At 36.1% G+C, this 14,123-nt stretch overlaps 2 protein-coding genes across 5 annotated transcripts; one reads left to right on the top strand and one right to left on the bottom strand.

Moving 5' to 3' along the window:
• The first annotated feature begins 1,572 nt into the window (after positions 1 to 1,572).
• LOC114270804 (inositol transporter 4-like) lies at positions 1,573 to 6,479 on the top strand. Of its 4 annotated transcripts, none has more exons than XM_028212401.2 (7): positions 1,573 to 1,694; positions 2,538 to 2,705; positions 3,331 to 3,401; positions 3,507 to 3,842; positions 3,959 to 4,066; positions 4,486 to 5,097; positions 5,826 to 6,474. In XM_028212401.2, exons 2-7 carry the CDS (start codon positions 2,576 to 2,578, stop codon positions 6,291 to 6,293), a joined length of 1,725 nt encoding a protein of 574 aa, XP_028068202.2. In that variant the 5' UTR covers positions 1,573 to 1,694; positions 2,538 to 2,575; the 3' UTR covers positions 6,294 to 6,474. The 4 variants fall into 4 exon arrangements, with proteins under 4 accessions (XP_028068202.2, XP_082744501.1, XP_082744500.1 ...); XM_082888375.1 differs by having other exon boundaries at positions 1,574 to 1,694; positions 2,448 to 2,705; XM_082888374.1 differs by having other exon boundaries at positions 1,583 to 1,694; positions 2,576 to 2,705; positions 5,826 to 6,479.
• A 3,725-nt stretch (positions 6,480 to 10,204) lies between these two features.
• Positions 10,205 to 12,816, bottom strand: LOC145800035 (uncharacterized). Its single transcript, XM_082889697.1, has 4 exons — positions 11,989 to 12,816; positions 11,833 to 11,922; positions 10,651 to 11,374; positions 10,205 to 10,545 (listed from the first exon to the last, which is right to left on the bottom strand). Exons 1-4 carry the CDS (start codon positions 12,814 to 12,816, stop codon positions 10,205 to 10,207), a joined length of 1,983 nt encoding a protein of 660 aa, XP_082745823.1.
• Between the last annotated feature and the right edge of the window lie 1,307 nt (positions 12,817 to 14,123).

Below are 14,123 nucleotides of genomic sequence, written 5' to 3'. Positions count from 1 at the left end.
TTTTTGACTTTCTATAAAATATAGGTTGTGTTTGAAGTGATGTGGTAGAGAGGTGATGTGATTTAAATAAGATGATGTGACTTAAATAGGATAGTGACTTTTTAACTTTTTGACTTTTTTGTGTCATGCCAAACTTAGCTTTAATGAATAATTGGGATGATCTAAATTAGATAAAGAAACAGTACTTATTGTTTGGTGGTGTTTGGCAACAATTTTTTTTGAGTTTTTTTTTTTCTTTCACTACAAGACAAAGTTTTTTCAAAAAAATAAAATAAAAAATAAATCCAAACAAAATATCACATCAAACCCTATAATCATTCACTTTTTTTTCTCACAAATATAATATCCAATCACAAAAAAACTCAACTATCTTCCCAAATCTAATTTTTTTTTTCTCTAATAATATTCTACAACTAAAAAAACCTACATAAAAATCCACTTTTCAAACACCCACTTTGATGGGTTTGATTTAATTCCATTCTTGTAAAAGTATTGTTAATCACAATTGGGATTTGCCTAAAATCTGAAGAGAGCTTTTTTATTTTTATTATATTTTTTTGAAGAGAATAGAGTATTATTAACCATGGACAAAATATCTGTGTTTATAGAAGCAGGCCCATATATATAATTTATTGTTTGATAGAATGCTTCTTCATAATTCCCAGCAATGTAGACACTTGTTGTGTTTAGTTGGGAGATTTGGAAAATGATTTGAAAATAGAAATAGAAAAAGAAAATGAATTATGAATAAAATATATCTATATTTCACTTAATTTTACACTTTTTTTTCATTTCTTTTTCTAAATTCCTACTCAAATCCCTCAACCAAATACATCATTAATTACTAAATAATAGAATGATATGAAAGATCCACTTCATCAAAATGAATTCAGCATTGTTGAAAACTTTTCATAATTTTTTTAGATTCGTAGATTCAAATCAAAATATAACACAGCCACATAAAGATTCAGGAAAATTTACACGTCAGTGACACCTTTGAAAATCAATTACAAATTTATGATCATAACTTTTAAAATTTATAAAGTTTTTAATTAATTGAAAAATATTTTTTTCTAAATATTCAAGGGTTGTTTGGAGTGTCCTAAATAAGTACACTTTTTGACTTTTTATGAAATATAGGTTGAGTATGGGTTGTGTTTGAAATGATGTGATAGAGAGGTGATGTGACTTAAATAAGATGATATGATTTAGAATAGTAACTTTTTAACTTTTTAAATTTTTTTGAGGATGCCAAACTTGACCTCACTATGTGAAGTAATCCCAAAGATTTATCCACCTAGACATGCAATAATTTCCACTTTTTTATGCTGACTTTGAGTTCCAAAGGGAAACAACTTATATTAGTCAAACTACATAATTGACTACGTATTTGTTTCCTAAAAGTATTCAACTATTTGAATCAACATAGGATAATATGTTGGCCCACCTTAGACACAGCCCAATTATGATCGGACCGTCCAATCATAGATTCCAAGGGCATTGCTGGATTCTGATGTGGGTCGCAAACATAAATTCAAACAAAGTCTTATCCTCATTAACTGCCAAAAAAACAAAAAATAAACTCATTAAATATGTGTAGATATATCATAATAAGAAGAGTAAAGGGTTTGAGTAAATCTGAAAAGCAGAGAGGAAGAAGCAGAGGAGGAGGAGAAAGAGGGAAGCTTCTCAAGGTAATGATGTTTCACTGAAAGGTGTTTTTTTTTTTTTTTTGGAAGTAAAATTTCAAGAAGGCAATTGTTGCTTTGAAAAACACTATCTATTTTTCTTGCCTTTTGTTTTAGTTTTTGGATTGTGTTGTGTGATCAAAATAGTTTATATGGTGTTCATGGGTTGCATTGTGAATTCAACCAACTTAATGAACAATTGGGATGATCTAAATTAGATAAAGAAACTGTAATTCTTGTTTGATGGGTTTGATTTCATTCCATTCTTCTTAAAGTATTGTTAATCACAACTGAATTGTGATTTGCCTAAAATCCGTGCAGGGATTTTTTTTTGAAGAGAATAGAGGATGGTTAACCATGGAGAAATTATCTATGTTTATAGATGCATGCCCGCATACTTTTTGATTGAACGCTTCTTCATAATTCCCAGCAATGTGTTTAATGATTTTCTTTTTTCTATTTTTCCCCTAATTTTTCATTGAATTTTAAGGAATACGCAACTGCACAACTCATTCTTCTTCCATATTATTTATGTATAATCTGATCTATAATTTTATTCTTTTATCGGAGCGAATTTCCGTCTATGGTTACATTACATTCGATAATTTTAGTCAATTATGTGTTTTGCAAAGAATTTGATACTGGTTTTTATGTGATTGATCATATCCAGTTTTCTGATTATTGTATATGCTGATCATGTTGCTCACTAATGGTGTATAGGCTTCAATACTGTGATGCCCTCTTTAATTTTTCTTGCAGGTTCACTTTGATTTAATACATCAAATATTTCTTCTGCATTGTTCTTCTCTCTTCTTCAAAAAAATAAAAAATTAAAAATTTCTTGACCAGAAGTTCAGTGATAAATTTATCTCAACGACCCGAATCAGATGGAAGGGGGTGGCAAACCGGATAAAACAGAATTCACAGAATGCTGGCGGACAAGTTGGAAAACACCATACATAATGCGACTTGCTCTATCAGCCGGCATTGGAGGGCTCCTATTTGGTTATGACACCGGTAATACAAGGTTTTTCCATTCATTTGTTTCTTTTGGGATGATGGTAACACGAGCTAAGATTGGAAGACTTTTTTTTATATTTTTTTTTATTTTATCTTTTTCCGACTTTACTATCACTCCCACTGCAATCACACTGTTGCATACACATATTACTGAAGTAGCATGAGTTGATATAATACTTTGAATCATGTTACAGTCCAAACCATTTTTGTGTTGTTTAATCACTGAATTTGATGCAGCGGTAATAAGGAAAAAGACTTGATATTGTTCTGGTAGACGAGATTCTTGAATCCACAAGTCGAACAAACTTGATTCCAAAAGGAAAGTAAAAGAATTTTCCGCAATCCCAATCAAGGGTCACATCCTTATTTATAGGAGAGAAGTTTAAATTTGAGTTAAGTTCAAATTTGGTACTAGAATCCTAAAGAAACATTTGAGAAAAAAACCTAGTGAAATCAGAGTCTTTTAGACCACGTAACTGACAAAACAAAACTTTTCAAGTATAGAAAAATGACATTTATACCCTTGTTCCCATTGCAATCCTGCTTTGACTCTTGCTGCTCCCAAAGTTCTAAAAATACTTAAGCTGCATGTTCTACATTAGAATTCTTTTGTGGGTTGTAGGTGTTATTTCTGGTGCCCTGCTGTACATCCGGGACGACTTCAAATCTGTCGATAGGAAGACATGGCTACAGGCAAGTTAATTCCTTACATATTTCAATTGATCTCTCTTGAAATCATTCTCAATTCATATCTTTCTTTTATGTGATGATTTATTGTATACCTTCCTCAATCTGCAGGAAACCATTGTGAGCATGGCAGTTGCAGGAGCTATAATTGGTGCAGCCTTTGGTGGATGGATGAACGACAAGTTCGGGAGGAAAAAATCGATTCTTATGGCTGATTTTCTGTTCTTTATTGGTGCAATAGTCATGGCTGTTGCTCCGGCTCCCTGGGTGATAATTATTGGACGAATACTTGTAGGTCTTGGAGTTGGAATGGCTTCCATGACCTCACCTCTCTATATTTCAGAAGCTTCTCCTGCTAGAATTAGGGGAGCACTTGTCAGCACAAATGGTTTGCTGATCACCGGAGGACAGTTCCTGTCGTATCTCATCAACCTCGCATTCACAAAGGTGTGAAGATTCATTATCTCCTTTGATTTTTGTAACTCCTTTTTTTTTTTTTTTTTTTTATAAATTTATTTTATTGATTGTGTTAATGTTAATCCCTCCAAATGAATGTGTTTCAGGCACCAGGTACCTGGCGATGGATGGTAGGGGTTGCTGGTGTTCCTGCTCTTGTTCAGTTTATACTGATGCTGTTACTTCCTGAGTCTCCTAGATGGCTCTATAGGCAGGTAATACATCAGTATGCAATTTTATGCTATTCCTACTTTTTCCACTTCATAACTGGGCAGAAGTTTGATTACATTGTGTTCAGAGTTGGGTGATGAAAGTTTGATTACATCGTGTTCAATTGCCTTTGCTCACCATCCAAGCAACCATTGGATTGGGAGAGTCAGAGTCAAAAAGAGAATTCCTCACTTGTTTATCTCATTCAAAACCGTGCATGAGACTTTCAACTCACATGGCTCCTAAGTGATAAAAGAAAGATCTCATCTTCTTTCTTTTTTAATTCCTCATCATTTTTTTTTTCTTTTTTCTTTTTTTGAATGTACGTACTGTACATATTAGTTTGAACCTTGATGGACTTATAAACAGACTTGCCATTTCATGCAATTTGGATAACAGTTTTGTCCTTTGAATTGATAATCAGAATAAGGTACACGAGGCCCAGGCCATCTTAGAGAAGATCTACCCTGCTAACGAAGTTGAAGAAGAAATGAAAGCCCTACAATCATCGGTTGAAGCTGAAAAGGTGGAGGAAGCTGCCATCGGGGATGGCATGTTTTCAAAAATAAAGAGTGCTTGGAAAAACAATGTGGTTAGGAGAGGCCTCTACGCAGGGATCACAGTTCAAGTGGCTCAGCAATTTGTGGGTATAAACACTGTCATGTATTACAGTCCAACCATAGTTCAACTGGCCGGTTACGCTTCAAATAAGACTGCCTTAGCTCTCTCTCTCATCACTTCCGGTCTCAATGCTCTTGGCTCAATTGTTAGTATGGTTACTGTTGACAGATATGGGAGGAGGAGGTTGATGATTTTGTCGATGATTGGGATTATTGTCTGCCTCGTGGCCTTATCGGTTGTGTTCTTCCAAGCATCTGTTCACTCTCCACCAATTAGTAGGTTCGAATCCATGCGATTTGGCGGGAACTCTACGTGTTCAAGTTATTTGTCAGCACAGGATGCATCATCTTGGAGTTGTACGAAATGTTTGAAAGCAGCATCAGACTGTGCATTTTGTGCTAATTCACCTAACAAAGTAAGTTTTGATACATTGCCCTCTTTTTTCTTTTAACTCCTTCAATGAATCAATCTATTTGAACCTTCATGTTTTGTCATCCTAACAAATGTTGATTACCATTGAGTTGTTTATATTCACAGTTTTTTGTTTACATTTACAGACGTTTTTGAAAATTCTAAGTAAAAACTGTAAAAAATTATAAAATAGTTTACAAGATTTATTAAATTACTGTAATAAAAAAATTTATTCTCACTTGTTTTGAGAACAAGTTTTTTTGTTCATTTCTACCTTTCTCACCCTGCCACCACCCCCCAGCCTATCACCACTGCCAGCCACCACATCCGGCCACCTCCAACATCAAGCCACTGTTGCTGGCAACCCGCTCTAGTACCGCTGTCAGCAACCTCCGGCCACCACCTCTGTCTTGTTAATGGCAACCACCTTTGGCCATCACATCCGGCAACTACTTCTGGCTTTATGCAACCAACCGCTGAAGACCCCCTTCAGCAACAATCTTTCCACCGAAAACGATTTCTAGCCACTGCCTCCGATCATTAGCAATGACCTTCGGCCACCATCCCCTAACGACAACCACCTGCAAACACCTACTCTCACTTGTTTTCAAGACAAAATTTTGAAACACATAGATGTATACACACCAAAAATAAGTATAAACGTGTTTTGTAAACACTAATCCGTAAACGTTACCAATTGCGACTTTACTAATGTACTTTCCCCTTCATCAGTATCTTCCGGGAGCATGCTTGGCTGCAAGCGATGCTACGAGAGATGCCTGCCGCACAGAATATCGTACATGGTACACGAAGGGCTGTCCAACCAAATTCGGGGCTTTAGCAGTCCTACTTCTGGGATTGTACATCATAATGTACTCACCGGGGATGGGAACAGTACCGTGGATTGTGAACTCAGAGATATACCCGTTGAGATACAGAGGCATCGGAGGAGGGATAGCAGCAGTTAGTAACTGGATTTCAAATCTGCTCGTCAGTGAGACATTCTTAACTTTAACTGAGGCAGTTGGCTCTGCAGGCACATTCCTGCTTTTTGCCGGGTTTTCGTTTCTGGGACTAATAGCGATATTTTTCCTTGTACCGGAGACGAAAGGATTGCCATTTGAGGAAGTTGAGAAGATGCTGGAAAAGGGGTACAGGCCAAGCATTTGCTCCAAGCAAAAGGATGTCGATCCTGCTTGAGCTAACCTTAGAATCTGTTTTACAACTGTTTTAATTTAGATCAGTTGGAATTAGAATCTTGTCTCAGACTAATGGTAATTTTACCTATTAGATTGCCGTTTAGTCGCTAGACAAGATTATTTTTATGTTTTTTTTTTTTTTAAGAGATTAAAAAGAATATGAGATGTGATGTTTTTTCTTTAGCTTTATGAGAGGTTTATAATGGTTTGTATATATTTTTTGACTCTCAATACTGTTATGCTGTGTTTGGTTGGGGGATTTGGAAAGGATTTGGAAAGGGAAAGGGAAAAAGTGTGTGAAACTATGTGAAATGTAAGTATATTTTTTTTTACATTTCACCTACATTTTCCATTTCCTTTTCCAAATCCCTCATCAAATCCCTCAACCAAACACAACATTACTATCCATGCAGTACTAAATTGTTTTAGCAATTCATGTTGTGTTGGTGTCTTGGATTCAGTGATAACATATGAAAGTTAATTCATGTTGTGTTGGTGTCTTGGATTCAGTGATAACATATGAAAGTTATTGTGGTGCAGATGCTGGAATTTTAATCTTATCAACTATTCAGAAATTGTTCATTTGAGTGGCGCTGTTTGGTAAGTAGGTTTTTGACCTTTTTTTTTTTGTTAAAATGTACAAAAAAAAAAGAAAAAAGAAGAAGATAAAACAGGTTAAAATAGTCAATAAAACAAAATATCACATCAAATTAATAATTATTTCATTTTTTTTTTCTCACAAATATCACATTCAACTATAAAAAAATTCAGCCATCTTTCCAAACACAAAAATTTTAACTTATTAAAATAGTCAAAAAGTAAAATAGCCTACTAAACTAACAATTCCCCAAACAAATAATGGGAGAACACCCAACTAGGGGGTGATTATTCAGTACTCTCGGAGTATGGACTCGTAGTGCTCCATAAGGTTTTGATTAGTGAAGAGACACAAGAGCCCACGATTTATGTTGGGAATGGGAGAACAACATGGGGTTAATTAATTGGTGATTGGTTTAGAGTATGGACACGTGATGTTCCGGGAGTATTGAATAATTTCCCCAAACTTAGGGAAGGTAAAAATGTTTGGTTTAGATATTTGCTGGCAGTAGTGTTGTGAAGTGTATTGCATTTTTATTATGTACTCATACTCAGAGTAAGAAGCTTTTTATGGTGGTGGTGGAACGATGTTAGACCTCTCACATCTCTTTCCTAAATGTAGGGGCATTGTGGAACCATATAAACAAAATAATTTTTAACTCTTGGTTCTTGATGATATCAATTATGCTTTCCATTCAAAGGGAATAACATGGGCCTTTGCAAGTATTTTTATGTTCCAAACTACTTTTCTATCATAAGATAAATATATTTTGATTTGATTTGATTTGATCTAATAGGTTGAGAACTTTGAAATTGGAGAGAAGGGCTTTTAAATACGAGAGATCCAAGCATGAGAGAGAGAGAAAAAATAAATCATCTATCTAATCCTCTATTTCTTATCCTATTGAGAAAATTTTAATATATTATCACATTGTTAAAATTAAAAAAAGTTAAGATAAGAAGTGAGACAAATCATCATATGACAAGAGAGGAGAGAGACACAGAGCAAAACAAGGACTTTTTAACAGTAAGTGACATAATTTGATAAAAAAATGAGTGATTAGGAGGAACCAAGGGATCACAAGATAAACCATAAAGACAGACAAACAAAACTACCCATTAAAGAGAACAACAAAAGCATTCAACAACTCTGTACCTAAGTGCAAAAAATGGCAAAGCTATACTCTCTCTCATATACACAAGCAGAGGAGGGAGGGAGAGACAAAACCTGCTATTCCATGCCAGCTAATGCACACTAATAATAATAATAATAATAATAATAATATTATTATTATTATTAAAGACAAAAGCGAAAGAAAGAAAGAGATAAAAGATATATGCAGCCCACATATACCAACTCCTTGCATCACCCTCTGGTGGGGTTGGTTGTTGGATTGGCTGTCTGCTGGCTGGCTCTGCCTCCATGACATATATATCTATGCATATTGTTTTCTGAAACAATTCTTGTTTTGCATGTATTACTCTAATTATTATTAATTTTTTTTTAAAGAAACATAATAATTTCAACTAGAGTAATGATATACAATTTTACTGAATCTTCCTTAACTATTTGTAAATATCTACTTATTTCCCTTATATGAGAAGGCATATTTATACAATTTTTTACTAGTATAATTGAAAGAGTAAAAATATACAGATTCATAAATGGAGTAAGTTAATATTCACTAATAGTCGAGGAATTTTGGTATAATTAGTTGAAAGAAAACTTTGGAATAAAATTGTTATATATTTTACTCTACAGATGATGTATACATATGATTACAAGATGGACTAAGAATGGAAAAACAAATCATGCTAATTATGGACACTCCTAACAATACCAAATCAAGGTAACACTACCAAATCAAGGATTCCTAAATAGGTAGGAACATGACTCACGCTAACACTCCCCCTCAAGTTGGTGCGTAGATATCTCCTATGCCCAACTTGTCTAGTGAGCCATGGAAAACCCGTGAGGACACTGCATGTGTTAAGATATCTGCTAGTTGTTCTTCAGATCTCACAAGCGGGATATCAATCAACTTCCCAACCAGTTTTTCCTTGATGAAGTGACAATCCACTTCAACATGCTTCGTTCTGTCATGCTGGACTGGATTATTTGCAATTGCTCGGGCCGCCTGATTATCACAGTAGAGTGCCATAGTACCAGTTTGTTGAAACCCAATTTCGGTAAGTAAAATCCTCAACCAGAGAAGTTCACAAATTCCCTGAGCTATTCCCCAGTACTCAGCTTCAGTTGCGGATCTAGCCACCACATTCTGCTTCTTACTACGTCGTGCAACCAGATTACCTCTTACAAAAGTAAAAAAGCCTGACGTAGAACGTTTGTTGGTTATATTACTTGCCCAATCTGCATCAGTGTATCCCTTGACATTCAAATGTGCTTGTCTCTTGAATATTAACCCTCTACCTGGAGCTCCCTTCAAATAGCTCAATATTCGCATAACTACTGCTAGATGATCTTCACTAGGCGAATGCATAAACTGGCTCACAACACTAACTGCATAAGCAATATCTGGACGAGTATGTGATAGATAAATCAACCTTCCCACTAATCTCTGATAGCTTTCCCTATTAGTTGGTACTTGATTTGGATAGATTGCTAAGAGATGATTCTGTACAATTGGAGTCTCTGCAGGTGCACACCCTAGCTTGCCTGTTTCTGCTACTAAATCCAAAACATAATTCCTCTGAGACAAGCAGATACTGTTAGTAGAGCGTGTAACCTTAATTCCTAGAGAATATTTCAAACTTCCCAAGTCCTTTATTTCAAATTTAGAAGCTAAATGTTTTTGAAGATTCTTAATCTCATTTGTATCATCACCAGTAACAACCATATCATCAACATAAATAATTAACAAAGTAACCTTTCCACCCCTGTGTTTGATAAACAAAGTATGATCAGAGTTGCATTGCCAATACCCAAACTTTTCCATTGCCAAAGTGAACCTCCCAAACCATGCTCGAGAGGACTGTTTCAAACCATAAAGAGCCTTTCGTAATCTGCACACATTTCCAGCTCCACTATGTAGTCCACAACCTGGAGGAAACTCCATGTGGACTTCTTCTTCTAAATCTCCATGAAGAAAAACATTTTTTTCATCAAATTGTTTCAGTGGCCAATTTAAATTTACAGCTAGAGAAAACAATACCTGAATAGTGTTCATTTTTGCTACTGGAGCAAAAGTCTCCTGATAGTCAACACCATACATTTGAGTATACCCTTTTGCTACCAACCTTGCCTTATATCAATCAATTGTCCCATCTGCCTTGTGTTTAACTGCAAATATCCATCTACAACATACTGGTTTTTTTCCCTTTGGGCAATGAGACTATATCCCATGTCCTATTTTTCTGTAATGCTTCCATTTCCACTTTCATGGCAGCTATCCACTTGGGCTCTCTAAGAGCTTCTTCAACTCTATTTGGTATTGCAACTCCTGCCATCTGATTCACAAATGCTTGACATTGTTCAGACAGCCTGTGTGTGGACAAATAGTCGGCAATTACATATCGAACTTTGCCTTCTGGTGAGTACTTATCAAGTGGTTTGCCTCTATTTACTCTATGAGGCAATTGGTAAGACTGTTCAATACTATCAATAGGAATAGGAGTAGGAGTATTGAGACTAGGTTCTGAAGTGCATACCTAAGGACCATTCAGAAGAGACAGAGTGGGTACTGTTGTGGTGTGAAGGGGGGACTCAATCAGCTCAGGCAAAGTTTTAGTAAGTGAAATACCAGTTAAAGTATCACCTAGCATGACATGTGCATCAACTGCCTTACTTGCATTTTGGTTGTATGGTTCAGCAGTGGAAAACTCTTCGGGTGTCGGAGGAGTGGAGGTGGAAAACTCGTCTGGTTTGGAAGGAGAACTGAATGTAGGAACAATATTAGTTGTTGTAGGAACAGTAGTAGTTGTTGATTCTGCACTCATGCTAACGTTAAACCAAATATGTTTTTCACATGGCATGTTTATTTCCCCCTGAAGAATAGAGTTGGTCAATTCTGTATTAAAGAACATCTCACTCTCAAGGAAGGTAACATCCATGGTAATATACCACCAGCGAGAAGGGGGATGATAACACTTATACCCCTTTTTCTGTGGAGAAAAACCCAGAAACACATAGCGCAGAGCACATGGATCCAATTTACTCCGTTGATTTTTATGGAGATGCACATAAGCGACACACCCAAAAATCCGAGGAGTAAGATTCAAGGACGATGTGACAGAGACATGAGTACCTAATACTGCCAATGGTGTTTGAAAATCAAGTACTCGAGATGGCATTCGATTTAACAAATACACGGCATAGGTTACAACATCAGCCCAATACCGCTGTGGTACAGAATCGCCCAAAAGAAGAGCTCGAGCAGTCTCAAGGATATGTCGATTCTTCTGCTCGACCACCCCATTTTGTTCGGGAGTTTGTGTACACGTTGTTTCAAGAAGAATTCCATGATCCTGAAAAAAGTGTGCAAGTGGGTTGTTGACAAATTCACCACCACCATCGAACTGAAACACTTTAATGGGAGAAGAAAATTGTGTTTGAATCATCTAATAAAATATTGAAAAAATTGAACGTACTTCGCTTTTAGTTTTTAGTACATACAACCAGGTCATTCTAGTGCATTTATCAACAAAAATAACAAATCAATGAATCGCAGATGGTGTAACAATAGGAGATGGGCCCAAACATCAGAATGGACTAAAGCAAATGGAGTTGTTCTTTCATTAAAACTAGGTGGATAAGAAATCCGATGACTTTTTGCTAGAATACAACTCGTACAAGTAAATGCATAGAGTTTTACTCCGTCAAATAGTGAAAGAAGTAAAGACTTCAGACACCTTAAAGATGCATGCCTGAGCCGTCGATGCCATAACCAAATTTTTTTCTCTTTGTCACTGCTGAAGCTGCTAACATGATGAACTTGTCCCATTGTCATATCCTCAACATAATACAATTCCTCTCTCTTAGTACCACGCCCAATGATCTCCCTCGTCTCAATGTCCTGAAGTAAACAAAACGAAGAAAACATTAGTACAATGCATCCTAGTTGTTTTGTAACTTGACTAACTGATAACAAATGGTTAGACAAGGTAGAAACAAGCAAGGTATTCTGTAAAGACAAGGTAGGAGAGAGAGCAATGGAACAAGCCCCAATTACTGGATTAGAGTCACCATTAGCCGTGATAACATTTGTTTTCATAGGAGTGGTCATAGATTGAAATAACGTCTTATCATATGTCATATGATCAGTTGCACCGAAATCAATAATCCAACCTTTGTAATGATTGTCAGCTGTAACGAATGCTTGGCCTTGATTACCTGCATCCTCTAAAGCTTTAGGTTTTGTTAGCTGAGAGAGAAAAGATAGAACCGGTTCCTCTCGGGTGGTTGATCTGGCCAGAGTGGGCTGGTCGTGTGTAGAGACCATGCCAGCCACGCTGGTGCCTGCTTCTGCCAGTTTGGTTTGACCACTAGTCCGTTTTGTTGCTTTGAGTTGTTTCCTCCGTTCAATAAACCAATCTGGATACCCATGTTTATGGAAGTATGAATCCTCCGTGTGCCTTTTCCCACTACAGTGCTTGCACTGCAACTCATCTTTGTTCTCAACTTGAGGACGATAGACTTGATTATTCCTAGATGATTTTGAAACCAAAGCAGTCGACGCAACCAGCGCAGCTGAAGTTCCTATTAAACCACCCCTTTTCAATATAGTCACTCGCCATTGAGCCTCTCGACGAACAAAATTGAATGATTCATTCAAATTAGGCATGGGACTCATGCGCAACAAGTCTCCTTGACTTTGATCGAATTCATCATCTAATCCTGCCAAAAAGTCATACAAGCGATCCTTCGTAATCTCTTCCTGTCGAATTTTAATGTCGGCAACACACCTCATACCAATAGGACGTCGTTGATCAAGTTTCTACCACACTTTTAATTTCTGCAAAATTGACTGACAAATCACGTCCATCTTGCTTGATGCGCATGGCCTTGCAGTGGAGTTCATAGAGCTGTGACTCGTCCGATTCATTATAGAACATATGGGCTATAGCTTCCCACATATCTTTTGTTGTAGGCATGTCAAGGAAGAGTTCTAAATATTGCGGGTCCATGGTTTTCACCATCCATCCCCTAACTGTGGAATTATCTTTACACCATTTGTCATACCCATGATTGCTTTCATCAACGTCGGCTATTTTTCCCGTCAAGTAGCCCCTCTTCTCTTGTCTGGCAACATGAATCATCATCATTTGAGACCATGTTTTGTAATTGGTCCCATTCAATTTTATATTGAATGGTGCAGCAGAAGAATCATTCTGAACGGTCACCATTAGAGCAATAGCAAGGGCAACAGGAATCATGGTAGAAGACAACTCTTCTGTGATGGTAGCCGAGAGAAATTGATGAGTTGATTTGTTGATTGGTTTGGAGTTGCTGCCAACGGAAACAGAGGGCAGCGTTGGGTTTGGGATTTGGCCGGCCAAGAGAATGGTCATGACGGTTAGGGTTTGGTTGTTGCTCTGATACCAAGTTGAAAGAAAACTTTGGAATAGAATTGTTTTATATCTCACAGATGAGATATATATATGATTGCAAGATGGACTAAGAATGAAAAAACAAATCATGCTAATTATGGATACTCCTAACAATACCAAATCAAGATAACACTACCAAATCAAGGATTCCTAAATAGGTAGGAATCATGACTCCCGCCAACATAATTAACACTAAAATTTAGAAATCATGAATACAACGTCAAATTTAAAAATCATATTTTGAAAGGTAGATGAGTGAGAGCACTAATTAGTGCTATTACTAATGATGTGACAGTGGGCTCCACCATAAATGATTTGATGTTTTGGTTATATTTTTTTTCTTTTTTTATTGAGTGCCATGTCATTAGTGATTTTTTTAGAGTTTCAAAATTAGTGGTCTCTATTATTGTTGATTTTGAAAACATAATTTTGAAAAACAACTGAAGTTTGAGAAAAGTAAAGTTCAAAACTAATTTATATTTTGAAAATTTGTTTAAAAATGAAGTGAATTTAATGAATTCCAAACTCTACATACGCATGCATGCCTTGGTAAGACACAAAAAAAACAGCAAGTGTACAATGAAATTACTTTCAACAATGATTCATCCCACTAAAAACATCACCACTAATAGCACTAACGCATTAAAAAAATAAAAAAAACAAAAAA

The sequence above is a fragment of the Camellia sinensis genome, chromosome 9 (genome assembly GCF_055761805.1).
Source record: "Camellia sinensis isolate YWXY chromosome 9, ASM5576180v1, whole genome shotgun sequence".
NCBI lineage: Eukaryota > Viridiplantae > Streptophyta > Magnoliopsida > Ericales > Theaceae > Camellia > Camellia sinensis.
Note: the sequence above shows the minus strand (reverse complement) of the source record. Positions and strands in the feature narration are given on the sequence as shown.

Coding starts and splice junctions, on each gene's coding strand:
- LOC145800035 (XM_082889697.1), bottom strand. CDS start 12,816: ATGAGGTGTGTTGCCGACATTAAAATTCGACAGGAAGAGATTACGAAG. Junction 11,923..11,988: donor TGTCTAACCATTTGTTATCA/GTTAGTCAAGTT, acceptor TGTTTACTTCAG/GACATTGAGACGAGGGAGAT. Junction 11,375..11,832: donor CAATGGGACAAGTTCATCAT/GTTAGCAGCTTC, acceptor CACTTTTTTCAG/GATCATGGAATTCTTCTTGA.
- LOC114270804 (XM_082888374.1), top strand. CDS start 1,593: ATGTGTAGATATATCATAATAAGAAGAGTAAAGGGTTTGAGTAAATCT. Junction 3,402..3,506: donor ATAGGAAGACATGGCTACAG/GCAAGTTAATTC, acceptor CTCAATCTGCAG/GAAACCATTGTGAGCATGGC. Junction 3,843..3,958: donor TCAACCTCGCATTCACAAAG/GTGTGAAGATTC, acceptor AATGTGTTTCAG/GCACCAGGTACCTGGCGATG.